The following is a 27,534-nucleotide window of genomic DNA, read 5'->3' as shown; positions in this document are numbered from 1 at the left end:
TTGTTAAAAGCTGTTCTAAATTTGAAAGCGGAGATTATATTAGATAAAACACTAAAACACAAGTTTTGTGTTCTAATTATTCCCCCTTCATTTAAAAAAAATAAAATAAACACATCTGCTGCCTGTTTATGCTCTTGTTTTGCACAAAAAGTTAGAAGATCATCTGAGGAAGCTTTCAATCCTGTCCTGGAGCCTTGTAGGCCTGCAGGAACTGTAAGAAAAGAGTAAAACCTCTAAAACCACAGAGGGTTGTGTCTTCTTAAGCCCAACTAAAAAGCCACTGTTGAATTGTCCAATCCTTGACACATTTCCTTTTGTTGCTCTTAAGCCAAGTTGTGTTGGAGGGCAGTTTTACCTGAATTTATCTGATCGAGACAAAGGAGGTGCCCCCTGCATCCCCTCTATGGCCCCGGAAGACCAAAAAGCCACGAGCCGTTTTTAGCTCAGGTGGCAGTCTTTTGAAGCTTCAGACAATTAGCACCATCACTAAGCTGCCTTTTTGCCCACCAGCACAACATTTTCAGATCAGGACTGGATTATTCAAGTGTTGTACAGATTTGAGCTTAACTTCTCACTAGATTGGAGGAGATTAAAACATTGTTAAAATCTCACGTGAGAGTTGGTTTGGCTGTCAGGCTTGAAGTAGAAAATGTGGCTGTCATTCAGATTGGTAGAAGATGTGAGAAACCAAGTATTACAGCTCTTACCTTTCCAAAATGTTTACTTCTCACACTAAAATATATTTTTTTCTTAATTTTCATATCTGCCTTGCAGCATTTACCCTGTCCTTCTTTTGTTTTTGCTCACGTTTAAGTGACAGCTTCATTTCTCCTGTCGAGCACCTCATCTTTTCTTCTGTCACCCCTCCCTCCTTGTCCAGAGGGGGTAAATTGCAGGGTAGGAAGAGCCCTGGTCCAGACTCCAGACTGGCAGGGGCCTCCCAACCTGTCATTTACCCAGGACAGGCTTGTCCACATTTTGTGAGCACTGTAAAGACCTGTCAGTCCCATAGCTAATGGCTAATAGATCTGTTTGATGCAGTTACCTGAAATAAACCAGTTCATATACCTGAGAATGGCCTTCAACGATTAGTAATCACAGCATCATAGGTTGTTTGATATGCATTTAAAATAAGGTTGTGGGCTATAAATGGATAAAAATAGCAACAAACGTTGAACGTTTTAAATTGACAACATCCATTTTTGGCTTTTAAAGCATGCGTAAATCCTCTTACTGACTTGTTGCAGATCGCTTTAGCTCCTACTGTTGCGGTTTGTGAAAATGTAATTTCTTTTTATTGATTTATTTTTCCTGAATTTGTCAGGAATATACGAAACTCCAGGGGGCACGGTTCTGCTGCAGGCCCATTTGGACATCGAGACTTTTACCATGGACAAAGAGGTTCGCAGGATCAAACAGGGACTGGGTATCAAGTTCTCGGAACTCGTGTACAATGGTAAGTGCTTCAAATGTGCCGTCTTCGCTGACGTCAGTGCACTTATTTCGTAGTTCGTACAAGAAAGAAACAAGCATGCCACAGATAAATGCTACGCCCCTGCTTGCTCAGTGTGTTTGCACGTGTGTGTGTGTGAGCTTTTCAAGGCTCAGGTGTCTTAATCCCCTCCCTTCTGCCAAGTCTCCAGTCGTCTGCACCTTCATCCACATAATAGGATCAGTGCCATTACAGACCGACTGCTAGGCCGCCTCACTTATACCCTCCAGAGACGGGGAGACATAAAGGTGCTACCTTGAGAAGCAGGGCAGAGATTAAACCCATTGTGAGTTTAAATCATTAATAATTGCATATTGCAGGCGGCTGGTAGTAGGGGGCTTATGTTAACAATCCACCTGTCCTGCATCTGTTTACAGCAAACCAAACCATTTTTAGACAATAATTATCTGCTGCTCATGATGCAACAACAATTTGATACGTGTGACGTCAAATACCTGCTTAGTCAATTAAAATCCATGTGATAGTGATTCTTCTGAGATTTTTTTTATTTTATATTACAGATTTTAATCATTTCTTTTTATAAAAAGTAAATTTAGTTGAAATCTGACAAGTCATTCAGACACTTGGGGACATAAACAAAACTAATCATGTAAATAAAAATCTATCTTTGAAGTCCAACAGGGCCCATGTTCAATTGTCATTTCCAACACGTCGATGCCAATTCTGAAGCAATAAAAGCGGCGGAGCATTGTGTCTTTGAACATGGCCAGACGATGAGGTGGAGGTCAGACACTGATGAGAGGCAGACCCCCTGCTGAGTGGGGTGTGCCTGACCTCTGAACACATATAGACACATCCCTTGCCCATCTGTCCCAGGAACTGATGGTTCAGGTCCCCGGAATGAAAGAGAAGAAAGGGGTGCGTGAACTTCACCTGAAACAGAAAAGCTCTTCTAATAAAGAAGAGCTTTTTTTGTTTGTTTTTATTACTGCACAACACAATGATTTGTGGTATTGTACAGTATTGTAAAACACTTGTGCTTTTAAAACATTTTAAATCTTTTTAATGATGTAGGATCAGCCCGGTATTCATCCTTGATCCATAATCCCAAACACGCTATAGTAATGAAGGATGATCAACATCAAAAACAATGAGACTTCAATTTTGTGTATCTGGTTTTAAATTAAGAATGAAAACAAGGTGAAACAAACAAAAAGAGCTGACAAACCTAGCATCTTATCTATGAGAATGCGACAAGATAAGAATAATAAGATTCTTTGTTCAAAAAGAGGATCTAGGACCTGATTTTTCGGGTTCTGTTTAGAAATGATTCACCTATATTTTCATAGAATATTAGATTAGTCTTTTTAGAGTTTTTAAATTAATAATAATGTATCATTTTTTCATGTTAGACCATTTAGCTTTGTCTCAGAGTACCACTTCCCTCCTTTGGTTTCGGATACATTATTTTTCCTGTCACAGTGGTCATACTTGCACATAAAATTACATTTAAACAGATTTTTTTTCCTTCTGTTACAGGATTTTGGTACAGTCCAGAGTGTGACTTTGTGCGACACTGCATAGCCAAGTCCCAGGAGAATGTGGAGGGCAAAGTCCAGCTGTCTGTCTTCAAGGGTCAGGTTTACATCCTGGGACGAGAGTCTCCCAAGTCCCTGTACAACGAGGAGCTGGTCAGGTAAACAGAGCGTGGAATGACTGTGTGTGTGTTGGGGGGGGGGGTGTTTGGAAAACAAAGCGTGCGTTTGTTCTGACCTGACAGATGTGCGTCGCCGCTCAGGGCACAGTGCAGCTATTCCACTTGTTCACCAATCGGCTCGCTCAAGCTCTCCGATGACCCCCACGTCAGCACACCAAACTGACCCTGTCCTCACAAAGACATCAGAGGAGTGTTGCGCCCAGTCGCTGCAGGGCAGCACCCCCTTATGCCCTCTTTAGCTGCAGTAACAGTGGGTTTGTTCAGGGGGTTGACCCTCGATGCCCTCTGGGCAGGCTCAGCACTGACCAAAGGAAAAAACCCCTCCATATGTCTCAGCATCTCCACTTAAGTCGCACACACTCCACTTCTACCCTAGAGTCAGAAAGCTAATGGTGTTTTCAGCTCCTTCAGAGAGGTGATTTCACTGGGCTTTTAGGAGAAAAGTACCAGGGTGTCATGGTAGTTAAGCAGGTCAAAACGTTGTGGGGCAAACACACGGTTCACACAGTCCTTCATACCCGTCTGGCAAGTGTAAAATACAGTATTATATCTTTTAGAAATGGTGCCTGTTTTGTGAGAAAGACATTACCAGAAAAACTGTATTTGATCCCAATCAGCTCTTTAACCTGTGATAGTATAGTTTTTCTGAGCAACATGAAGCTGGTAAATAATCTTTGCACAGCTCTTGTTTTCCTTTTTTCAACTTGTAACCATAAATCACAACGTTTTTTTTGGGCCTGAGCACATTAGTTTCTGATAAAGAGGTTCATTACAAACTTAAAACACATGCATCATGTACTTTCACACTCTACAAACCCATACTCATTTATGATTGGATGAGTTTTTACTTGTGTACAATTAAAACTAGCAATACTTGAACAAAATGCCCCGATATCAACCAATATCAGTATCAGTACCTTTAATAATGATACTCCACTGAATGTATTACAGTTTACATTTCAAGTCAAATGTTTGTCAGTTCTGTGGTTAAGAATTTTATATAATTGAAAGAACAGCTAATTTATTTTGTAACAGTATATACCATGCTGTATATTTGATCTGATCCCGTCAGAGGAGCTGTAGGCCTTTAAAGAGGGAGAGCCACCTTGTTCTAAATAAAAGAAATGTGTTTTTAAAGTCACTGTGTAACGTTTAAGCTCTAACTCAGAAAGTACACAGTATCAGTACTTGGTATTGGCAAGTACCCAAACTGAAGGAATTGTTTTCAGCTTGACAAAAACTGGTATCAGGACACTCCTAGTTAAAATATTTACACCAGGGCTATTCAACTACTCAGGGGGCCACAGTTACAACAGCTCAGGGGCCAAACATCCCTGGGGACAGTGTGGGGGGCGTTGCCCATTAAAGGTAGGTGAAACACTGGAGTATGTAACAGAATATTTATTTAACATTGTAAGTAAGTAAGGAAAACTTTATTTACTGTATATAGCACATTTCAAGGTAGGGATCACAAAGTACTTCAACAAACACATACAAAAATAAAAATAGACAGAGCAAATTTAAACAAATGCAGATTTAAAGAGGTAAGTTTTAACATTGGTGGCCAGATGTGGCCGTGGCTTGAATAGTCCTGATTTACACAACTGTTAATGAAAGATTTACCAACAGATGTAGAATCCAATGTTATTCAGAAAGTTTTAAAAGTAATTAAAACATTAGGTTCACTGTTAGACATTAAGAGAGGACAAACAGCATATTTCAAGATCTGAGAAGCTGTAATTTATGTTTTATTTACCCTTTATGAAACCAGGAAGTTTCTTAAGGTTAGCGTAGCGTTAAGTGACATTATCTCTGACCTCAGAAAAAAAACGTGTAGGTTTGGATATTTGTTTTTATGAAAGAATTGATACTTTAACTGAACATCCCTCCCATTTTACAGCAGTTACATCTCTCATTAATACAGATTATTATAGATTGTTTTTTAATGGTAGAACAACAGGTAACTGTATATAAATCTGTATGGTAAATTTCAGATTTTTTTTTAATTCTGCTGTATTGTGTTGTTGTTTGATTGATACCTGGCACTGATACACCTGAAGGCAGCAGTCTCTCACGCTTACACTCATTTTCCACAACATGAAATCCTGCCACAGTCATACACACACACAGAGCAGATTAGGCATGAACCCCCCGCTGACGTCCTGTTGGTTCTCCGCAGGCAACAGTAAACGGCGTCATTAACACAGTGGTAATACAACCCGTCACCGCACCCGCCTGAGACAGAAATGTCACCCTCCCCGCTCTCAACCAGCTTCACTCTCAATTAGACTGCAGGGTTTCTTAAAGGAAAACACAATCACATGCTTACACACACACACACACACACACACATATATTCTTTGTGGCCGCTCACTCATAATGGCGTTCAGGTGCCGGGTAGGGAGCCTTGTATTGAGAGTCGATGATTTAGTTGTCGGCCTTTCTTTTTATAATGTTTATCCTATCATTTGTTGGCAATTTCCTCTTTTGCTAAGTGCTTTTAAAGAATGAGTTGGAGTGGTACATTGGGAGTTGGGGGTATCACGGGGAGGAGAGGACTCGGTAAGGGAGTGTATTAAACACTGCAGGTAGAAACTGCTGTAATTACGCAGCAGTCTTTCTGAGACACTAAGCTGAGGTGTTCACACAAAGAACGGCTCCAACGTTAGACACAACTTATAGATTCAAGACTTTTTTTAGAAGAAGAAGTGGGTAAACTAGAAGACAAACATCAGATTACAAAATCATATGAAGTGGCTCGCAGTTGATATGATATGATTGTTTTTGAAGGAGTTTTGTGCACTACAGTACATTTTATTCTGCTGTATTGATTCTCTATCGCTCAGGACAAATAGTCCCAAATGAGCGCATTCAGAGGAAAATCAATCAGAACATTATTTCCAAAGAGCATTTTGTCAGGTATCCCAGTAGTTTAAAAGACTGTGTTGCTTAAATTTACTGCAGTAACCCCATAACATTTAGTCTTTTTTTTTTCATTTTATATTAGTTCTTCGTTGCTCTTGAGTGTTTCCATTTACTAACTAAAGATTTGATTTCATATGCCTTCATTTCAATTTTTTATTTTCATCTTTTCTTAGCATGGACGTTCAGGGAGACTATGACCCATGTGATGCCTCTGGATTCATCCGGATAAACGCTGTCAGGTTAGCACCGCATAAATCTTCCAACACATTTCCCAACGTGAAGAAGTTCCTAAAGAATGCCATATTTAAATTTTTTTTTAATTCTTCCACAGGTTAAGGGAGCACAACCGCTTGCAGGGTTTCTCTGGCGCCAAACAGTAACCACTGAAGCTCTGTGATTCATCTTCTCATCTTAAACACAAATGAGTTGAAACTTTGTGCCTCTGTTGTCTACCTATAGCCTTAATGTTTAGTGTAGGTAGTATTAACATCACAAATGTAAACTTCGTAGTGTTTAGCTGGTTTTCAGGTGATAAAGAAAAGAAAAAATGTCACAGAATTAGTCTAAATCAGATCTCCAGATGTTCTAAAATATACTGTTCATAAATGCATAGTAAAAAAATCTGTTTGTTAATGTTTTATTCACTCATTTTTGGTATCAGTAAGTCAATATATGGAATACTAAGATTATACTGACAAAACAATGAATAATATAAAGTAAGAATTTATCCATTTACAAGCAAAACCTAATTCATGACCATTTCTAACCATAGGAATGTGTAAAGTTCATGGATTAACACCTGCCTGTTTAACTTGAAGCCATACCTGCTAAACCTAGAGGACACTGAATCATATTTACAACATGCAGATGGAGGTTGGCACAGATGTCAGTGATCACTGAGGCCCAGCGGAGTGGAAGTGATGAGGCCGTTTCTGAGCTCAGATGGTAAAAGTCAAATGGAAGGAAAACCAATTGGCCATATATGTATATTTCACTGCTCAGCTTGGAGTCCACATATTTAGCAAACACAGGAAATTCTTTCAGAGTGCTCAAAGATGTGGTATGGGGAGCCTTGCCTCTTTTTTTTTAATTAGTACACTTAAGAGTCAGAATAAACCAGCAATAATACGACTGATCCACAGACTTCAAAAAGATGCAACAATGGTACTTTTACCAACAATAAGATCCTTCACAGCAGACAGCCTCAAACATATTTCACCAGAAATGTTCAACACTACCAAGGTGTTTAAATCAAAAGAACATCCTTAAACTTAGTCTGACACAAACTAATCATTCATCCAGGTTTATTTGTTTGCTAAGAACGAAAAAGAAGTGCTCTGATGCAAATAAAGAAAGCTAATTTGCAACCTTTAGAAGTTCAAATAAAAACAAATGATTTGCAAGAAGATTACAATTTTATTGCTTTTTCCATAGGCTGGACATGGACTTACATGGGTTGACTTAGCCTAGCTTCTGAGTATTTCCGTTAGGTCTGATGAGCCCACCCACGTGCCCCTCAGTTCTTAGGACCTATAGTCCAAGCGAGCCAAGTGGATCTGAAGATTTGACATCTGTGGACTGCAGATCATTGATTTTCCAGAGAGCAGTGTCAATCATTAGGGTCTCCTTCACAATAATCAAACCCACTATTCTTAAAACCACACAAACTCGGCCTTTGGTTTTGTTGTTTACTTTCCAAAAAAAAAAAGTAAATACACGTGCGCACACACACACACACAACAGAATTCTGGGGAACTGGACAAAATAGACACAAAACAGGCTCTGACTGGTGGATGGAAGTTGGCCACAAGCTGGTCATGACATTGATGGAAACAATGATTGTTAGTAAGTGATTTATTTATTTACTTTTTTGTCTATTTCTAAGAATAAGGATTAGCCACTGGAAAAAAAAAGACTTCTGAGTATAAAGACAGAATTCTGAAATTAAAAATTTTAGATTAATTTAACATGATCTAAAATTGATGACTCGAGTCTGCAATAAATGCTTGTACAGTGGCGCCCAGTTTCCTTCTGAACAGCAGGAAAAGTGAATTTGGGTCATGTAGTGACAGTTTATGTTTAAGATGAACTATGGGTAGAATAAATGCAAACAAAGTAAGGCTGTGCTGTGTGCTGTTCTTGATAAACTAATGAATCTAATCTAAAAGACTCTTGCTGTGTTTGATCTGTATATTTTTAGGTGTTATAAAAAGTTGCTGCTTTGTGATATTTGACCCCTCACAGCTGCCTCTTTGCCACTCCCTTACTCCGAAAGGTATCAGTCCTGCATTGAAGCGCCCGATACGCCGTGACCCTTACGATGAAGTCCACAGGCGCAGAAGACCCCCTGCCAGGTCTAATGGGCAGTGAGCAACCCTCAGACCCTTTCAGTCCTGCAATGCCCCCTCAACCCCTGTTCAATTACACGGCAGGCGTCTCAGTCATTGCCTGGTCAATTACCAGCCAAGCCCCTGCGATTACTGTCGCGCGCACACAGGTTTCAGGATAATCAGTGGCCAAAATTGCCTGGTTTGAATTGAGGGGATGGGAGGAGAGGTATTCAGATTAGTTAGTCAAGCTGAAGGGGAGGCAGGAGGGCCGGGGACGGCTATCACATTCAGTCTGTCTTCAGCGTATGTGCTGACCTTTCAACTTGGTTTCTGGAAAGATATGATCCAGTGGAATTTATTTTCTGATTTTACAGCACATTTGTTCTCAGTATGGTTGGATTATCAGACAACAGAACCCTGGATGTAAGCAGAAAGTGAGACTGAAGGAGGGGGGAAAATTATTGCTTTTTGTTTATACATTTTGCAGATGAAGCTCAAAGGGCTCCATTTACCTAATAATCCATGCAGTTTTGAGAATAGTTTGTTTTCCCTTCCCCCTCACTTACTTCTGTCCTGACTACACATCCACCTCCCTATTCATTTACCCCATCTCATGTTCCACCTCCTACCTGCCCACGCAGCCATCCAGGTATCCAGGTACTGACCAACACCTGACCAAATGAATTAATCATCCTTGACCCCGGACCAATTACCCCTCATTACCCACTCGGCATCCACCTCTCAGGGGAGAGCTGTGTAACAATAGCACAACATGAAAGTCAGCCGGTGGCACAAGACCGAGCCCTAATGGACGCTCCTATGCGATCGTGTCTCCTCAGGAGTCCAAGTCGGCTAACCAACATGTCCCTGTCACTCTCCAAAAGGGCACATACAAAGGAGGCTATTGTTCAGGATCAAGGTGCATGACCTGCTGAGATGATGTGGACAGGTTAGGACTGCTGGCAATGAAAAAAAAGCCATCATAGAAATCGTCAATAGAATTTGTCATATTTATTCCACTGTGGTGTTAGCATTCAGAAATGATAATAAAAGTGGAGCAAGGCAGCAGCTACAGGTCCAAAAAAAACCACCCTGAAAAATAGAAATGTATTTATTAATAAATTATATTACATATTCACAAAGTAATTTATTACACCTTATGCCTCTTTTCCCTTTATCTGTCACAATATGCTTCATTTAAAAATATAAAACACTTTGTAGATATTTTCCATTTAAGTAAAACATTTATTTGACTCTAGAGCCTAAATATTTAACTTTGAAAAATATCAACCCCTTTTACAATAAACTTAGGTTTTCCCCAAAGATCTGCTTTAGCCACCATTTAATTTACATTCCTATAAATTGTTAAGACAGGAACTTAACCTATCAAACTTGTTTTCCGATGAATACATCCATCTTTTATATGGTGAAATCCTCTGAGTCAAGTTATTGCACTTCAAGAAGAATTTCATGACAGAAATCTGTTGTAGTAAAAATTAGTTACATTAACACAACTGAATACCAGACAGCTTTGCATTCACACCATAGGGCTTAAGTTCTTTAAAGCACAAGAGAGCAAAACAATACTGAGTTTAAAGCAAAACCTCAAATCCTACAAGCTCTAGATTTTCCAGCTTCTTATACCTTTCAATGATGATGCCTATTCTCTGAGCAACAAAAGCTATAAAAAAAATTCTGAACAAAGCCCAGAGGAATGTCTGCCCTTTTTTTTACCCATCAAAACATTTTGTGGTCATCCAATCTGGCTTTCTCATCTGACCGTCAATGTAGAAATGTCTCCCATGTTCACTGACCTCTCCTCTCCTCTTGAACACAATAAGAGTGGAACAATGACCAGAAAAAGGTAATTACCACCAATTAGAAGCCAAAGTGGCTCTCTTTCACTGTGGTTTATGTGTAAAACCAAACTCTTATGCAGGCTTTTAAAATTGCAACTTTTTTTCTCAAGGGTTTCCCTTCAACTTCCTCTAAAATACCACAGTGCACCACAAAAACATTTGATACATTTCATTCGATTTACACACAGAAATGCTCAATTTCAGCTCAGCGCCTCATTTCACCGAATGCCTCATGGTTCTCACAATACTCTGTTTACATGCCTGTGTTTAGAAATGCTCACTTATATCTTAATAAACAGCCAATTGTGTGTTTTGTTTCCACATTTCACTTAATGCTCCTTTACTTAGTAGGTATAAGAGGTTAATGGACAGATCCCCGGAGGTCTGTGCAGAAAGCTAATGGGTCTGGGCAAAGATGATGAGGTCACCCTCCTCCTAAGAAACGATAAGCCGGGATGCTAAAATCCACTGGCTTAATATCGATAAATTATTAACAATTGTATGTTTTTATATTCATCTGGATCAACTGATGGATCAGGATATATTGCAATAATTGATGAGTGGTTCTCAAATACACCATGTGAGGCTGTTTTGGCAAACTTCTCTTGATATGAATCAAGTGTGACTGGATGTAGATGGAAAAAAGTCGTATCAAGCAATTATTTTATAGGGGAAGTAGCAGCTTGCAGCACTTGGATTAAATTGTGAATTAATTTTTTATTTCAAAGAGTTTGAATGTTGCTTGTGTTCTGACGGAGTCGATGGGTCCTAATAGCTCATTCATTCGTAGTCCTGAAACTCGATCTCCTGCTGCAACATCAAGAGACCATCTGTAAGGAACCATCTGAAAAAAGCAGGGTACTCTTTGCCTTCCAGGCTTACTAACATCCGTGATTCCTCTGTGTGTGTTTGTGTATGTGTGCGTGCATGATGGGGGGGGGATTTTACCTTGATGTCAAAGCTTATTTTCTGGTGTCAAAGGACACCCATACAGTGATGTCCTGACAATCTATAGACAGATGGGACCATTACGGTCAAAGCCCCTGGCTTTGTTTGTCCTGAGCTGGTGATGAAATATTGATAGAAAAATAGAAATATTTTGCCTGCTGCGCAATCTGGGCCGTCTAAAAGGGTTAATGAGCATGAGGACTTCTCTGTCTCCAGTTACAGCAAAATGTAACTCAAATACTCACCAACATTGACTAGTCTAGAGTCTGCAGGCACTCCGGGGTTAACAAGAATCGATTAGGTTTTCCTGGTTTAGGTCTCCAAGAGGTGAATTCAACATACAACTTTGATTAATATTTTATTTATTAATGTTTTACTTTTTCTTAGTGAGAATTAACAAAAAAATAAATAAAAACCACATCAGTATTAAATTCATGCCAGTGTTTTAGACTAACTTATGTTGGGAAATTGGGAGTTGTATCTGTTTTGGTTAAAATATGCACAATGTCATGCATGCAGTAAGATGTTACACTCAGAGTATACCTGCTGAAGGCCTCTCAGCTACTGCCACATATGCCAAATATTAGCTCAAACCTTTTTAAAATTGACCAAGTTTTAACTATCTTTGTGTTTTTAAGATCAGTTGGCTGTGGCAGCCATCTTGAATTGGGCAGACATCAAAAGTTAATAGGTTGTAGACGTACAGTCATGATTAATTTCCGCAAGTTTCATTAAAATACAAGCAGTGGTTCATGAGGTATTCTGATAACAGACCCAGCTTCTCCCTTTGACAAATATCAGGTAGATCTGAAACTAGAACCAGGCAGTCAAATGTAAATAAATCCACTCTTCTCCAATGATTTTTACACTTTTCACAAAGTAAACAGATACATTTTTCTATCATGTTTATGAATGAGGTCTGAGACACATTTTATCACAGCTGAACAGAGATCCCCTGGCTACACACAAAATGTAGAGCAGAAAGAGAATATTGTTTTTTTTTCCTTCTGACTGTCTTTATCTTCATTCTCAAAGCCAGTCAAAAAGGATGATTTCATTATTGTTTAATTGAATCAAAGCCTAAAGAAGGAACGAACTATACACTAACATGCACCCCACTTTCACTGTCCCCTGCGGCAGAACCAATGTGGCACGTTAATCTCAAATCAATAAATTTATCTTTTTTCCCATTCCCCCTCCTCTCTTGGGGGTCCACTGGTGGGGTTTGTTTGCGAGCACACGCTCTTTGTGTTCTTCGATCTGTTGCTCCATGAGCTGGTGAATGGATGAGGGGCATTTCAGGGTTAAGGTCTCTGTGCTGGTAGCTTCCTCTGCCCCGGCGAGCCCTGCTCATGATGTAAATGTTTAATGGCTCTGGTTATTTGCTCGTTATGATGGAAGATAATGTAATGTTTTCTGATGGTGCCTGGATTACACCACAGGGTATGCAGGCTGGTTTGTAAGGGTGTTTAACCATCCTGTGTGACTCAGCCTGGTAAACATTTCCTGGCATTAAAGTGGAAGAATTGTTTTTGGTTTGGTTGGCCCTTTTTTTATATCTCATGGTTTACACAATCACAGAAATGCAACATTATTATTAGTTATTTTATATATTTGTATGTATAAAGCCACACAGTTGTGGGGGAAAAAGAATCCCAGGGAATACATTTTTTATGGAAAGTGCCCATAAAAATAGTATACCTAATATTGATGGTCAAATTTTTCATTTCAGTAATTTTAACAACAAAAATATCAGTTAATGTAATATTTAAAGTTTTAAAAACTAGATTATGTATGTCTTTATTTGAACGACTTCATGGGTTAGTATTACTTTATAAACTCAACTTGTGTTTTTCCTTTTTCCCCCCGCATTTTCTGACTACTTATTATATACTTGATATACTTGATACTATTTTATTCATCAAAAAATCTCATTTAGGAGATGAGTTGACATTGATGACATTTAGTTTTTATTTACAAATATTTTCTCCATTGAAATGCATTAAGATCTCTTCAGTTCCTTCACAAACATTTTAATCTGCTGCTGTTTTTCTCTTACTCTTTGGGATTTAGCTATTTGCTAGTTTTAGCTTTAAGCTTGACTCAGTTTTAGATTTTATTTTTTTCTCCTGCTGTGTTTAGCTATATAGCCAATTGCTATTTTAGTTAATCTTTTCATACGTTTAAGGTTTAGCCAACTTTTTTTACTACTTCCTTGCTTTACTTAGCCTTTCGTTACTTTTAGCACTTTGCTAAGCAAAGTACTTAGAAAAGTGCTATACAAATAAAATGTATTATTATTGTTGTTGTTTATTATTATTTATTAGAATGTTTAAAGTTATATAAAAGCTCTAGTTTTTTGATAGATGAATCAAACAATTGGACAATCTGCTTTATGATCAAATTTGATAAGATTCATATTATGACATCAAACCATTTGATTCTAAACCATAACAATTCCACCACCGTGCTTCATGCATTTTTTATGATGGATTGTTTTGATTTGCATAAGAAATATTAGATGTGATTGTAGCAAAATTTTTATTTTTCATTTGTCTTTTTAGATCACATTCATCTGAAGCATTTGATCTGTAATGTGCTCAATTAAAAACAGCTGCCTTGCTCTTCTTTCTGACAATTGTCTTGTTTAGGTTGAACATGTGAGTAGCCTACCATTAACCTGCTTTTAATGTGAGGAAAATATAGCCATTTCTGTGAACTCTTTGTTGCATTCATTCCATTTGAATTACATATCTAAACAAACAAAAAAAATGTGGTAGATATTTTTTAAATAAATTCTCTGCCTGAAAACCCACAAGCATCCATAAGATTTGCATTTACATCTTGGACTAATGATGAAACATTAGCAAAGACAAACATGTACAGTGTGTGGTGTGTAACACATACACCTTCTGCTTCATGGCTGAACTGTCACCAAGAAGCTGATCCGGCCACTCACTTTGCACCTCAGTGCATCGGAGCGACACAGCAGTAGGTTTTATCTTGAAAGCAGATTCGACACCAGTGGAGAGCGTGAAAGCTCAGTTCCACTTTTTAAAATGTCTCAGGGCAACATAAGCTGTGGGTTTAAAGTGCCGAAAAGAATCCCATCTCCTCTGTGCTTTGAATGAATAAAAAAAAACATCCTTTCCATTTCTGTGGCTCTGCCTGCTGATATGCTTTTATGACTGTCACGCCAAGCGTTTTGGATTCGAGCAGTACCTCGTGTCATCCTTAAGGAAGTCTTCGCGGTGGCTTGTTTTGTGGTGACAGCAGAAGAATTACCTGCAAAAGTGCTTCGTGTCAACTCACTGCACGGAGAGCTCACAAACAAAACCATTTAGCTATTATTTCCTGTCAGTCTCCAATACACCCAGCAAAGCGGATGTTTATCAAGAAAAAACGTACGGCTGTGGGAGTGGAGCATAATAGGACAGGTGGGGAGAGTGGCAAGGAGAGGGATGGAGAAGAGGAGGGAGAGGGGGTTTACTGGAGCCAGGGGTAGGGTCTTGGTGTCCCAGTGGAAAGAAATAGTGGAAACCACCCATAATTTTCTCTGTGGGATCCCATGTAATTGAGTCATTTAAAATACAGATACAGACTTGAATCAAAGCAAAGTGGCTTGTGGTGAAGGCTGCAAAGTAAAATGGAAAAAGAGATAAAAACAAGGAGGCAAGAAGTGCACCTCTTCTATTATTATTGAGCAAAGTCAGTCTGTTTATCCTTTTCATCTGTCAATCAAGGCAGGGTCACACTTGTTAGAGATTCACCCTTCATGCTATTCTGTTTTAGCTATCAGGATAATCCTGCTTTCTGATCCTTTTTAGACACAGTTAAAGGGGCAATATCATGTAAAATCAACGTCTTTGAGCTTTATATCATGTTATAATGTTATCCTCTCATCCAAAACATACCCAGAGTCTTGCTTTGACTCGTTCATGCATGTTTGCGAAATCCTATAGTGTCCTGAGGCAGCCAGGCAGGAGAGCAAAAACGACCGGTTGGGACTAGAACCGCCTTTTAGGATCAGCTCCTCCTCTGGGCTGTGTCTCCAAGCCAAGCTTCTGCATCACAGATCAAGCCTCCCCCACGACTCCTGCAGGATATTGGTAGCAACAATTAGCAAGCAAATACCTGGCGAAACTGCGCGTCTGCTTAACTCGTAATACTTCTCAGTCCAGTCCTTTAATGATTTGATTTCATTTTTGGAAGTAAGTATTATCATTACAACACAACAGGGTACAACGCTACAGTTGTAAATGGCATGAAGCTGTTGTGATGACGTGCTGAAATGGGAAGGATGGAAGCAATAGGAGGCTCTTAAAGAGACAGGCCAATTTCAAGGCTGTGATGTGAAGTCAAGATTATTTTTGATTTATATGTATAAACAGCATTTTCATAACAACTGAAGGTGACATAGTTACTTTATTATGGTATAAATTAGAACTGTCAATATGTCTGAGAAACATAATATTGGTCCTTTAAGATGGAAAACAAATATAGCAAAAAAAACTTACTGTTATAAAAGACTGTCAGTTATCACTAGCACAATTCTTACAGTCATTTCTGCATAGGCCACGGTTGAATAGCCTTAGCGAGCATCTTGAATTGGTTTGACCTTATTACAAATAATTACCCTCAAGAGTTTTATTGAAATCTGTCTAATGATTCATGAGCTATTTTACTAACTGTACAGAGAAATTAACACACGCACACATCATAAGCTAAAACGTTATTGTCCGCCTTTTCCTTTCAGCGACAAGCTATAAAAAGTGTAGGTTTATAAGTAAAAAGAGGGAAATTTATCCAATTTATCCACAAATAATTTTTCTCTTATTGTCTTTTTAGGGTAAATAATATTTTTTAGCTGAGATGTTATTCACTCCTTCCTGCTGTATGACGAGTGCATTTCAGAATAAAACCTTTGCTGGTGGTCCCTCAGGGGTCTCTGAATGAAACACTAACCCTTTCTAGAGCCTTGTCTTAAGAAACGTATGTGCAACACAGAACTGTGGCAATTATAAAGCAATTACAGTTTCATATTGCTAATTCTTCTGAGTGTAAGCGGAGTTGGGGGGTAAAAGCTCTGTGGCTGAAAAAAGGATAAAAGTTATTATTTCTAGGTGCTCGCTAATCCAGCTGCATTACATGTGTATGACCATAAAAGCATCATATTTGAATGCTGATTCAGCTGAACGTTCAGTTTATTCTAGAGATGAGTTCATTTTTACGTTAATTTTTTTTACTTTATTTACAATTTTGGTCCCAAAACAAATTTCTTCAGTTTTTTTAAAACATAGTTGTCTTTAAAATCTGCTTCAGCATATATGCACTTTTTTAATCTTTTTATACCACTTTTATTTAGTTCAGCTACTTTTAGCCAGTCTTTTGATGCTTTAGTTCTCGTAACTTTTATGCTTTTTGAAAATGTAAATTTATTTACGAATTTTCAGTTCCTTTAAGAATACTCTTCTTTCCTAGCTCTGTTTTTATATTATCTCTGCTAGTTTTAGCTTCTAGCTAACAAATTGCTACTTTTAGTTTCTAGTTAGCAATTTGACACTTTTAGTTAGTTTTTTGCTATTTTTAGCTTTTGTCAAATGTTTTGATTTTTTTAGTAAGTGTTTCACTACAATTAGCATTTAGCTGGTGTTTTTGATAGTTTATCAAGCATTTTGCTACATAAACCTTTAAGCTGTGTTTTGATATTAGAAAGCATTTTGCAACAATTAACATTTGTGTTTTGATATTTCAGCCAGAGTTTTGCAACATTTACTTTTAGCTGCTAAAAGCTAAAAGCTATTTTCGCAACATTTAACTTTAAGCTTATATTGATATTTTGGCAAGTGTTTTGCTACATTTAAATTCTAGCTGTATTTTGATATTTTAGCAAGCATTTGGCAACATTTACGTTTTAGCTGTGTTTTGATATTAGCAAGTGTTTCGCTTTAACTTTTAGCTGTGCTTTAATATTTTAGAAAGCATTTCCCTATAAATTGTAGCTGTGTTTTGATATTTTAGCAAGCATTTTGCAACATTTAACTTTAAGCTGTGTTTTGATATTAGCAAGTGTTTTGCTACATTTAAATTTTAGCTGGGTTTTAACATTTTAGCAAGTGTTTAGCTTTTAGCTGAAGCGTGGGATGAGTTTTCTCCTCCATACAATAACAAGGAGGAGGTTGTGTGTGTTTGAGACACTGTTACAATAACTGCAGCATCCCACACGAACATATTTCAGGTCAATACTTCTGACTACTTGATAGGAACTTCTCCAGAAACCCACACTTCCCTTAACTGCTCTCACTTCTTAGGCTATGTGAGTTGATGACAGCTTAATTTATTATAATTGTTTGCAAGTGTGTCTGATTGTGTCAGTTCTCCTGTATGCATCCTCTAGCTGTCCATGACAACTGCCACCTGATTCCCTCTTTGATATCAGACAATTAAAATCATTTTCAGCTTCCTCTGGGGCTCGACAGCACGGCACATGGTTGCAATATTTTACAGGCCAGATCAGACTTCAGTCATGTGAAATTGGAGGTCTTTTTTCAGGAGTGCATGTCTGAAAAGCTCTCAGCTGCCACATAATTTCTCTACTTCTTTGGAGGTGATAACATGCCCAGGGGCTGAAGTGGAAAAGAAAGCGGTACACGCATAAACGTCTGGAAGACACTGCATCTAGTTGTCTAAAATTTGAGTTCAATCACAAAGCAGCTGCATGAGAATTTTGCATACGAACATCTCACAGGTCAGAACTTCAAATAGTGGACACAAAAAGACATTGACAAAAAGAAAAGATTCAAATAAAGGACGTGTTTTTTTTTTTCTCAGACCACACACCAAATTTAGCCCTTCAGTGGTTGACTTTGCTCGCTGTGGTTTGGATACAGTTTCTGGTATAAGACTGTTTAGCATAAAAAGTTTGGAAATTTGAAGCAATTTTACTTTTGACTGTCTGGCTGTTGGCCTTTTCCAGATGTGCAACAATAGATGTTACCACATGTGCTGCACAAAGGAGAACCAAAGATCCAGAGTTGTAAATTTAGTCTGGGAATGCCGTCACTTTTAACCGTGCTTCAGTTGCCAGTCAAAAAAAAATCTGTGGGATTTGTTAATTGTGTGACCAAGCTAACTACTATTTGAAATACACATTAAAAATAATATATTGTTCTACATTTATTTTAATTTTTTTAATTTTTTCATAGAAGCTTTTGACATCTGGACCAGTTCTTCTGCGTTTGTCAAGATTGCTGTCCATCCAGACGAAAGAAATGTATTCTCAAATCAGATGCAGGAAACCAGTCCAGTACTCAGACTTAATGTTTATTTTCACACATATAAAGGTTTTCACAGCACTGGAGGCCCCCTGTCTGCATGTAGACAAAATGGCCCTACTTTCTTCTTCCAACAAAGCTTTCATAGCGAGCCTAGTCCCACCCCTGATATGATGTCATACCTCCAACACAAGGAAGTGAGTTATAATGCTAGATAGATAGTGTAAATTATTAAAACTGGTCACAAAGTGTAAGATAAAAGACCTATTATCTAAAATTCAGTTAATCAGTCTCAAAAGCCTAACTTTTGCTAGCGCTACTTCGCCTAAGGCTTTAGACAACATTTAGACCAGGGGTCTGCAACCTGAGGCTCTGGGGCCACATGTGGCTCTTTGGTTCCTCTGCAGTGGCTCTTCGAAAATGTGACCAAACATAACAGAATATATATATTTTTTTGTTTTTGTACTCACAATAAATCAATTTATATGCAAATATGTGATCAATACTATTAATACAAAAAGTAAAACATGTTAGCTCATGCTAGCCTGTTGTTTACATAACAATAAGAATTGGAAAAAAATATGCCTGAATAGTTCAGTTGTAATAGTTTTTGGGAAATTTAGCATAAACTATATACAGTATTTTTCTTGTTTACATGAATATGGTCTTTTCATTTGTTCTGAAGTGTATAAAATAATGATAAATAATAGAACTCACAATACATTTTTTTCCACATTTATTTAGCTATTTAGTGCTTTAAGGTAATGTTTTTCAAATTTTTGTTGACCTTTTGCTTTTAGCTAGTCAGTTTTTGCTTTCAGCTAGTGTTTTTCTACTTTTAGCTAGCATTTGCTACTTTTAGTTAGCATTTGGTGCTTTCAGCTAGTGTTTCTCTACCTTTAGGTGACAGTTTGCTACTTTTAGCTAGTCTTGATTAAACCCCTCACTTCCTAATCACTGTGATACAACCATCTCTGTTGTTACTTTAGCAATGAATTAACAGATTTTTTTTAATGTTAAAAGCAAATCAAAATTACTGAGGATTTTTTTATGATCGTTTTCACAAAATACTTATCAAACAAGCACTTTTGATATACTTTATATATTTTGCGGTTTGATTTTAATTGTTCTCATGAAATTTCAAACTTGCTTCGTTGATCAGCATTGATCACCTTCGCTGATGGGCGTTGAGATGCCAACAAGTCAAAATATTAAGGCTTCTCTCTGGTGTGCGTTATTTGATGAGACTTCAGATTTCCCATTGTTGTGAGTTTCTTCTCACAGAGGTCACAGGTGTAGGGCTTCTCACCAGTGTGAGTACGTTGATGAACCTTCAGGTTTCCCTTATATGTGAATGTCTTCTCATCCATCTTTCATCCATCCATCATTCATCCATCCATCCATCATTTATCCATCCATCATTCATCCATCATTCATCCATCCATCCATCATTTATCCATCATTCATCCATCATCCATCATTCATCCATCCATCATTCATCCATCCATCATTCATCCATCATTCATCCATCAGTCATCCATCCATCTATCCATCCATCCATCCGTCATTCATCCATCATCCATCATTCATCCATCTAACATTCATCCATCCATCCATCTATCCATCATCCATCCATCCATCCATCCATCATTCATCCATCCATCATTCATCCATCATCCATCATTCATCCATCCATCCATCCATCCATCATTCATCCATCCATCTATCCATCCATCCATCCATCCATCCATTCATCCATGACTAAATGCTAGCTAGAAACTAAAGGAATTAAAAGATTAGCTAACAGGATCAAGACTCCTAACACTGCTAGCTAATTTAAATATGATAGCTAGAAGCTCAAAGTAGCTAAATACAGCTGAAAACCAAAAATAGCTAAAGCCTAGCTAAAAATAGCCCAATAGTAGCTAAAACTAAAAGTAGCACAAGAAGACAAAAATAAAGCAAGTTTTTTGAAGCAGATTTTAAAGATATAATATTTTAAATGCAATTAAAATTTTTGGTGGGTTCCTATGTGGAATAAAATGTGTAAATAAAGTTGAATATTTTAAAACGTACTGAAATAACAATAAACTAAAGCAGCACTCAATTCCTGAGTGAGCTGAACATTTTAGTGACTAAAAGAGTATGAATGATATTGAAGTTTATGGAAGAGGATTAAGGCCACTGAAAAGTAAAATAAAATAAATAATTCTGACTTTAATCTCAGAATTCAAACTTTTTTTCTGAGATTAATGTCAGAATGATTTTTTACCTGGATTACTGAGATGCCTCAGGACATAATGTCAGAATTGTTTCTTTATTTTTTTCAGTGGCCCTAATCCTCTTCCATATAGGTTTAGGTTGCAATAAATAAATAAATAAACTTGTGAATGCTGACTCAGCCATCCTAATCATAGGTGGTTTAAAACTTTTGCACAGTACTATTTTATTAAAAACAGCATTTTTATTTAAAAAAAAAAAGACTAGCCTACCTGATGTTTGTCTCTCGCACAGTGCCAGGTGGGATCGGCCTGTTTCCTATATCAGCTAAATGCATGAGTCCTATGATGAAACAGCTGATTTGTTTTGCATGTGTCCTCACAGCCTTACTCCGATCAACTCGCGAGATCATCAAGCTCGCGGAGTTTTAGTCTGGCACGTGTGCTGGTCTTTTTTTTTTTTTTTTTTTTTAAGTGTGGCTCTCAGCTGCCGAGGCGGATGATGATGATGATGGCGGAGCTGATTCAGGGACAGGCCTCGGTTGCTCAGCCAGGAACGAAAGATGACTTCGCAGACACGATACGCCGAGTCCGACAGGTAAAACGTTTTCCAGGAAACACGAATGCGACGCTTGATGGCCCGCAAATCGTCGTTGTTGAGCGTGCGGAACCAGGGCCAGGATTTCGGTCGGGGCACCCCGGAGTAAACACTCCTCATGCACCCTGCTAGCTAACGGGCTAACACTAAGCAGCCGAGGCAGCGTTTAGCTTGAGCGGACAGATTAAAGTTTACAGTGGACGGAAGACGCATTAAGTTGGCCTCGGAGCCGTCGAAACGAACACACAAGTTCGCATGTGGCGAACGAAACGAAGGCCTTTTGTGGTGTCGAAGTTTGTGCCACTTTAGAAAAGTTAAGTCGAAACGTTGCAACCTGTTGTCAACTCACAGAAGTTGCAGTTAGCTTAGCTTGCTAACTTGGAAAATTCAAGTTGCTGCTCGACCTACGTCGTCAAAAAACCCAACATTTAGTTGAGACTTGAAGCCCTAAACATGTATTAGATTCGGGTTCAACGTTAGTATTAGTTTAACTAGTTGTTGCCCCATTTATTGAGGATTCTTTATAATCTATTGATGCAATACTGACGTGTAAACTTACTTTGCTCTTTTACCCTAATAAGCTTGTGTATTAGGAATTTATTGATTGTTGCTCATGATGTTAAAAACTAGTGAATTCGTAGGGCTGCTGTTAGCTAGCTAGCATGTTCTGGCAGCACTTAGGCCATACATTGTAACGTCATGTGTTGAAATCCCCCCCTCAGCTCCTCGTGTTGGACTTTTCCAGTACAACTTTCAAAATAACCAGAAAGATCGAATCATTTCAAATAAAACTCAGCCTGCATTTTAAAACTTTGAAAATGTTTTGTGCCACACTATAACCTGTGGCAGGAATGTCATATTTATTTGATCAAACACTACTCTCCCCCCCCCCCCCCAGTAGATAAGTAAACCCCTCAACTCCAAATATTATATAAACTGGACTTTAGTCATGAACTACCTGAGTTTTCAACGTGTTTATTAAAGGCACTTGCAAGGTTATAGCCTCTAATTTTCTTTTCTAAATTTTGGTGTTATTTTACAGAACCATTAGATTAAATGCATGTTTTGGTCAGTGTACAATTATAACTGCATTAGTTAAAATCCAGTTAAGCAAATAATATGGCGTGTTATTTTATTTCCACAATGGAGTCTGTAAAAATATCTTGAGCTGTTTGCTGCGGTTCTCAATTTTCTCGTGTGAGCCATTGAGATGACAGTCATTGCAGGTTTCCCAAACCCGCCTCAGTTTTGTTTCAAGCCTGGCTAACTGCTCTCATGGGCCCCCAAGGTATTTTTTTTTTTACATCTGCTCAAGTTCCTTGCTCTGAGAAATGTGCTCAGGTGTAAAAACAGATGGTTATTAATTATTTTTTAAAATGTTCCAAATATGCCTAACTTTATTCAGAAAGTGTACTCCTTTATGAATAAACAATTCATAAACATGGGGACAGCTGCTTGGGTAGGTAACAATGAATCAAAGCTGTCTGATTTTTGGTAGAGCCAGGCAATAAAATCATGTATAAAGCTAGATTTCTAGTTGACGTGTTGAACTCGGCATGAGGGTACGTGCATCAACGAATCCGTCGCGCCATCCCCGCACATTGTCATGGCACCTGGTCATTTTTAAACTTTTTGTAACTCCGTACAGGCTGCGCGCACCGCTCTCCATTCAAATAGTTTGTCAAGTGTGCGTTCTCCTTTTTACAACATTTCACAACTTAAGATAAGTAAAGTCATCAACGAATTTCATCAAAGTAAGCGCTCATGGGTTGATCATAGGACAGCCATGATTTACCCCTCCCTAAAAATTGGCATTAAATTTAACTACTAGCTCTTTCTTGACAAAAATTATTTTATTGTAGTAAGTGCAATGAGAGAGTTCTTTTCTATTCAAAGCAGATAATTTATTTATCAAACTTTTTTTAACCAGGCAAGTTACACAGATCTCTTTTGCAAGGGAGGCCTGGACCTGAAGGCAGCCTAAACATGCATGTTTTTGGACTGTGGGAGGAAACCGTAGTACCCAGAAAAAGCCCACATGAATATGAGGAGAGCATGCAAAATGCACACAGAAAGACCCCAGGTCCAAGCCGAGAATCAAACCCTCTTTTTGTGAGGCAACGGTGCTGACCACCAAGTTGTCGTGCTGCCCAGATAGTGTTACTGTGTGCATTTACTTCCATTTTGCATTTTTACTGTGGACAATCATAGATTTATTTAAAGAGATCCACGATTAGTTGTAACATTAGACTTTATTTGATAAACACTTATTTTAACTGTAAAATAAAGACTAAAAATACAGTAGGTATTTGGTTTTGTAAGTTTTTTAAAATATATTTTAACACGGACGGAGCCATTTTATTTACACGCAAAGCATTCTGGGTAAATGATGACGTGGATAGGTCCTCGGTGTGAATGAGCTATATCCACCCTGACGTTAGCCTTGGACAATATCTGATGATTGGCTTTTAAATGAAACCAGAGAGCGTTGACAGAGAGGAGAAGGTAGAAATGACTCAGCCTGTAACTGAAAATATAGATGGAGGACAACAGAGCTGCTTCATGGAAGAAGAACCTCACCATAGCCTGTTAGCCGTCACGCTAGTGCTGATGCTATATTGACTTATATGTATTAGCTCGGTGCTAGTGCGACAAACAAGCTAAACTGAGGTCTGGGTCGGGAATGTATCGATCCTAAAGTTAGCTACTCGGTTGATACTTTTTTCCAGCTCGTAGTTTCGTTCAAAAAAAAAAAAGCTTCACTGGAGCATCCCGGCCAGAGGCAGGTTCAGATATAAACACTGAACTAAAGAAGCATGTCAGATAATTATTTAATCGGCTCTGATTAAACAACTTCCGATTCGATGCGCAAAATGTAGCATCCATGCTAGCTCTGTAAACAAACAAGCCGGCTGATGAGACGTCACGTCTTTTACTGCGCATGCGTGTCACATCAGTGCTGTGGAGCGTTCACACAGGGGTCTGATACAGGTCACATTTAAAATGTAATGTGAACGTTCACACAAAGATCGGATTTTTTCCAAAAATCGGAACTGAGCATTAAGACCTGCAGTGTGAATGTAGCCCTTGACACACATCTGACTGATCCCAAAAGGCGGTTCTAGTCCCAACCGGTCGTTTTTGCTCCCCTGCCTGGCTGCCTCAGGACACTACAGGTTTTCTGAAACATGCATGAATGAGTTAAAGCAAGACTTTGGGCATGTTTTTTGATGAGAGGATAACATTGTAACATGATATAAAACTCAAAAAAGTTATTTTACATTGTGTTGCCCCTTTCAATATACACAAAAATCAAATCAAATTAAATGCAACATGATCGTTCAGACTACAGCCGCTTTGAAAATCACTGGAGATGTATTCAAATTAGTACCACACATTGAAAGTCCAGGGTTGGATTTTTTAAAAATTGCATTTGAGTCTTATTTGGCTGCAGCATGAATGTAGCCTTATGCTGCTTTGCAGCGAAACTAGAAATTGTGAAGTTGGGACTGATGTCAGTTTCAAGTTGAAAGCATTCCTGTTTCCAGTTTGTTAGCTTGTTGGAAGCGGGCTATTCTGTTAGTTGATCGGAGGGAATAATGTAACAATAACACAACAACAGTGCTCTAGAGTCTATGCTGCATCTTAAATGTACAAACGGTAGGATTTTGGAGGAAGGTGTCGACACTTAACCACTCCCCACCACCCCCAGCGTGTGAGTTTAGGAACCAGGTGAAAAAAGTTAAGACCGCATCGTTAATTGTGAAAACACATGCCAGCTTCTGTAACATTGTTATCCTCCTCTGTCCAAGTCAGCACAATTTATTCTTTGTGCCTTCTCTGACTTCATAAAATAAATGCAGTCATCTGCTGCTCCGCAAAGGCTACGCACGCCGAGCACCACTCAAGTAGTTTGTTTGTCCATCAAGCTTTTGCTCTCCTATTTACATTTCATAAGTTATAGAGTGTTCTGCCACATGTCCTTTTGGAAAATACTACAACGTAAGCGCAGCGTATAAATGCCTCCACTGCTAGTGAGGGTGCGCCCTGCTCGAGTACCCAAAGCACAGGGCCTTGGCACACGCACCCTCGCGGTGCGTTCAATGCGTCAACTATAAACCAGGCTTTAGGAAGCTTACAAAATGTACGGAGGGGGGTAAAAGTTACGGATGGAATTTTACGTAAAGAAAAAAAACTGGACCAGATATTGGCGGGACGTCCTGAGGTGTCGCCAGCTGATAGAGGACATAATAAAGCAGAACAGGGCGTCAAAGACACCCCTCTAGCTAAATGGCTGACAAACAGCGTTAAAACATATTGCCTAATAATTGCTTTAAAGTACTACAAGTACGACTGACTTGTAAAGTAAAATTCTGAAAAATAGTGCAAAAATAAGAGTTTCACTATGTTGAAGTGAGGAGCAGCCATGTTGGAATGACACCATGTGTGCTCAAGTATGGTCATGTTGCACCGACTTGCCGACTCAAAATTACGACATTAGGGGGCTTTACTGGTATACTTTGTACAAGTAACAGGGTGTCCACGGGTCCTTGAAAAGTCTTATTTTTATGTTTCTAAAATTAAGGGTCTTTAAAAGTATTGAGTTTATGAATAATGTGTAAGTTAGTCTTGAACATCTTACTCAAGGGTCTTAAGTTTTGTCAGGCAGGACGGATTTAAGTTCTTCGTCTCCGCTGCAGATTTCTTAAAGGTGAAGAGGAGGACAGCAAAAAAAAATGTGTGTTGTTGGGGACTTCAATCTGGCTGGATTTGACTGAGGCTGTTTTCAACCAATAAAGAGAACATGAGTCACAGTTTTAGCCAATCAGAGCAGAGCGGGGCGGGTGCTACAGTCTGTAAGGAGAGAGACAGACTGCAGGAGTAAACATCGTTTTCTCTACTTTTTTCCAAGATGACGCCTCGACCCGCTACCCTAACAGAACTGCCCGTCGCCCTATGTAGGTGAAGTAATGTAATAAATTATTAAACATTTAAGAATTAAACGTATGTGTAAACGCACAAGCAGTCCATTTCAACTTGTGCAATACCTGAACTGGTACACCGTTACCCCCACCCCACCCCTCCTCCCGAACCGAGCCCCGACCTGCCTGGAGTTTTGTATCTAAAGCCTAACTTTAATGTGTTTTGATCATCATCGTTACCTTACAGGCATGTTTAAAGACGTGTAAATTGAGTGCGTGACCAAACTCTGGGTCCAACAAAGAGAGCTCTCCAGTGTGCACACACTCACTGTTTTTTTTCTCACCGCCGCTGGAATCAGAAATTCCAATTTCAAAAGTTATTTAAAAGTGATTCCTTATCGTCAAGTTGAAAAGGATTAAAGTGTCTGGAGGAGTTCAAATGTAGCCAAAACACAGAAAGCCTGACGGCTGTTTGGTCACATGCTCAAAATATTTTACATAATATTTTTTTATTAAAAATTTATTTGAAAAAATAAAAAGCAAATCAAATCATGATATTCACCACCTTTAGGAGAAAAGAAAACCTGGTCAAAGAGCCAGACGCTTGAAAAGACAATTGAACAAACATTTCTTAAAGGTGTTTACGTAAACTTTAACTTTTGCTTGACATGTCCATGTCTGCTGAGGCAACTTGTTACATCAACCTCACACCTCCTTCCTTTTATGCTTCCTTATTTCCACCGCAGTGTTGCTTTCACTGGTGGCTTTCTGAAGTAGATAACCATCCCTGAAGGTGATGGGAGACTAATTTCCATGAGCGAATTTTATATTGTAAAAGAAAAATTCCAGGCAGGCACGCATGTCAATTTAGTGTAATTTTCTGAAATGCTATACTTTTGTGTGAAAGGAGAGGTGACAGATTAAGGCAGAATAGAAAATGCTCTCACACAGAGCATTTAAATGTCTACCCTTTGCTGAATGTGGGAATCTACTTGAGATTGGCAAGTGGTTCCTTTTTTTAAAAAGTAGACGTATTTTTCTGCTCCGCTTTAATACAAATGACTGCACTTTTCTAGTAGTTAGATGTGTGAGGTGGACCACACTCATGAATATGTGAACAAAGATGTTTTTCTTATTTGCTCAGAAATCTGTGGAGCTGTGATTATCTGCAGTTGAAGCACTGACTTGATCACCCAACAGTTGGCTTTTGTTAAGCCTTTTAACCTGTGTGTGTGTGTGTGTGTGTGTGTGTGTGTGTGTGTGTGTGTGTGTGTGTGTGTGTGTGTGTG

General features: G+C 38.6%; 2 protein-coding genes across 4 annotated transcripts in view; both read left to right on the top strand.

Moving 5' to 3' along the window:
* ass1 (argininosuccinate synthase 1) overlaps nt 1-6,728 on the top strand; it is a gene marked incomplete at its 5' end in the record, with an annotated part of 35,352 nt that extends 28,624 nt beyond the window's left edge. The window contains 4 exon segments of the mRNA XM_014016023.1: nt 1,325-1,456; nt 2,993-3,149; nt 6,269-6,334; nt 6,427-6,728. Coding sequence (XP_013871477.1) covers nt 1,325-1,456; nt 2,993-3,149; nt 6,269-6,334; nt 6,427-6,475 — 404 coding nt within the window. The 3' untranslated portion in view covers nt 6,476-6,728.
* A 14,445-nt stretch (nt 6,729-21,173) lies between these two features.
* The window catches only part of fubp3 (far upstream element (FUSE) binding protein 3), a 27,537-nt gene continuing 21,176 nt past the window's right edge, over nt 21,174-27,534 (top strand). For 2 of the 3 annotated variants that reach the window (XM_014016022.1, XM_014016020.1), the window contains exon 1: nt 21,175-21,323. In XM_014016022.1, the coding sequence (XP_013871476.1) occupies nt 21,225-21,323 (99 nt within the window). In that variant the 5' untranslated portion in view covers nt 21,175-21,224. Of the gene's footprint in view, nt 21,324-27,534 lie in introns of all 3 variants that reach the window. The other variant, XM_014016021.1, reaches the window with a different exon arrangement.

Source organism: Austrofundulus limnaeus, unplaced genomic scaffold (genome assembly GCF_001266775.1).
Source record: "Austrofundulus limnaeus strain Quisiro unplaced genomic scaffold, Austrofundulus_limnaeus-1.0 Scaffold137, whole genome shotgun sequence".
NCBI classification, from domain to species: domain Eukaryota; kingdom Metazoa; phylum Chordata; class Actinopteri; order Cyprinodontiformes; family Rivulidae; genus Austrofundulus; species Austrofundulus limnaeus.
The sequence above is the reverse complement of the archived record's forward strand: the minus strand, read 5'-3'. Positions and strand labels throughout refer to the sequence as shown.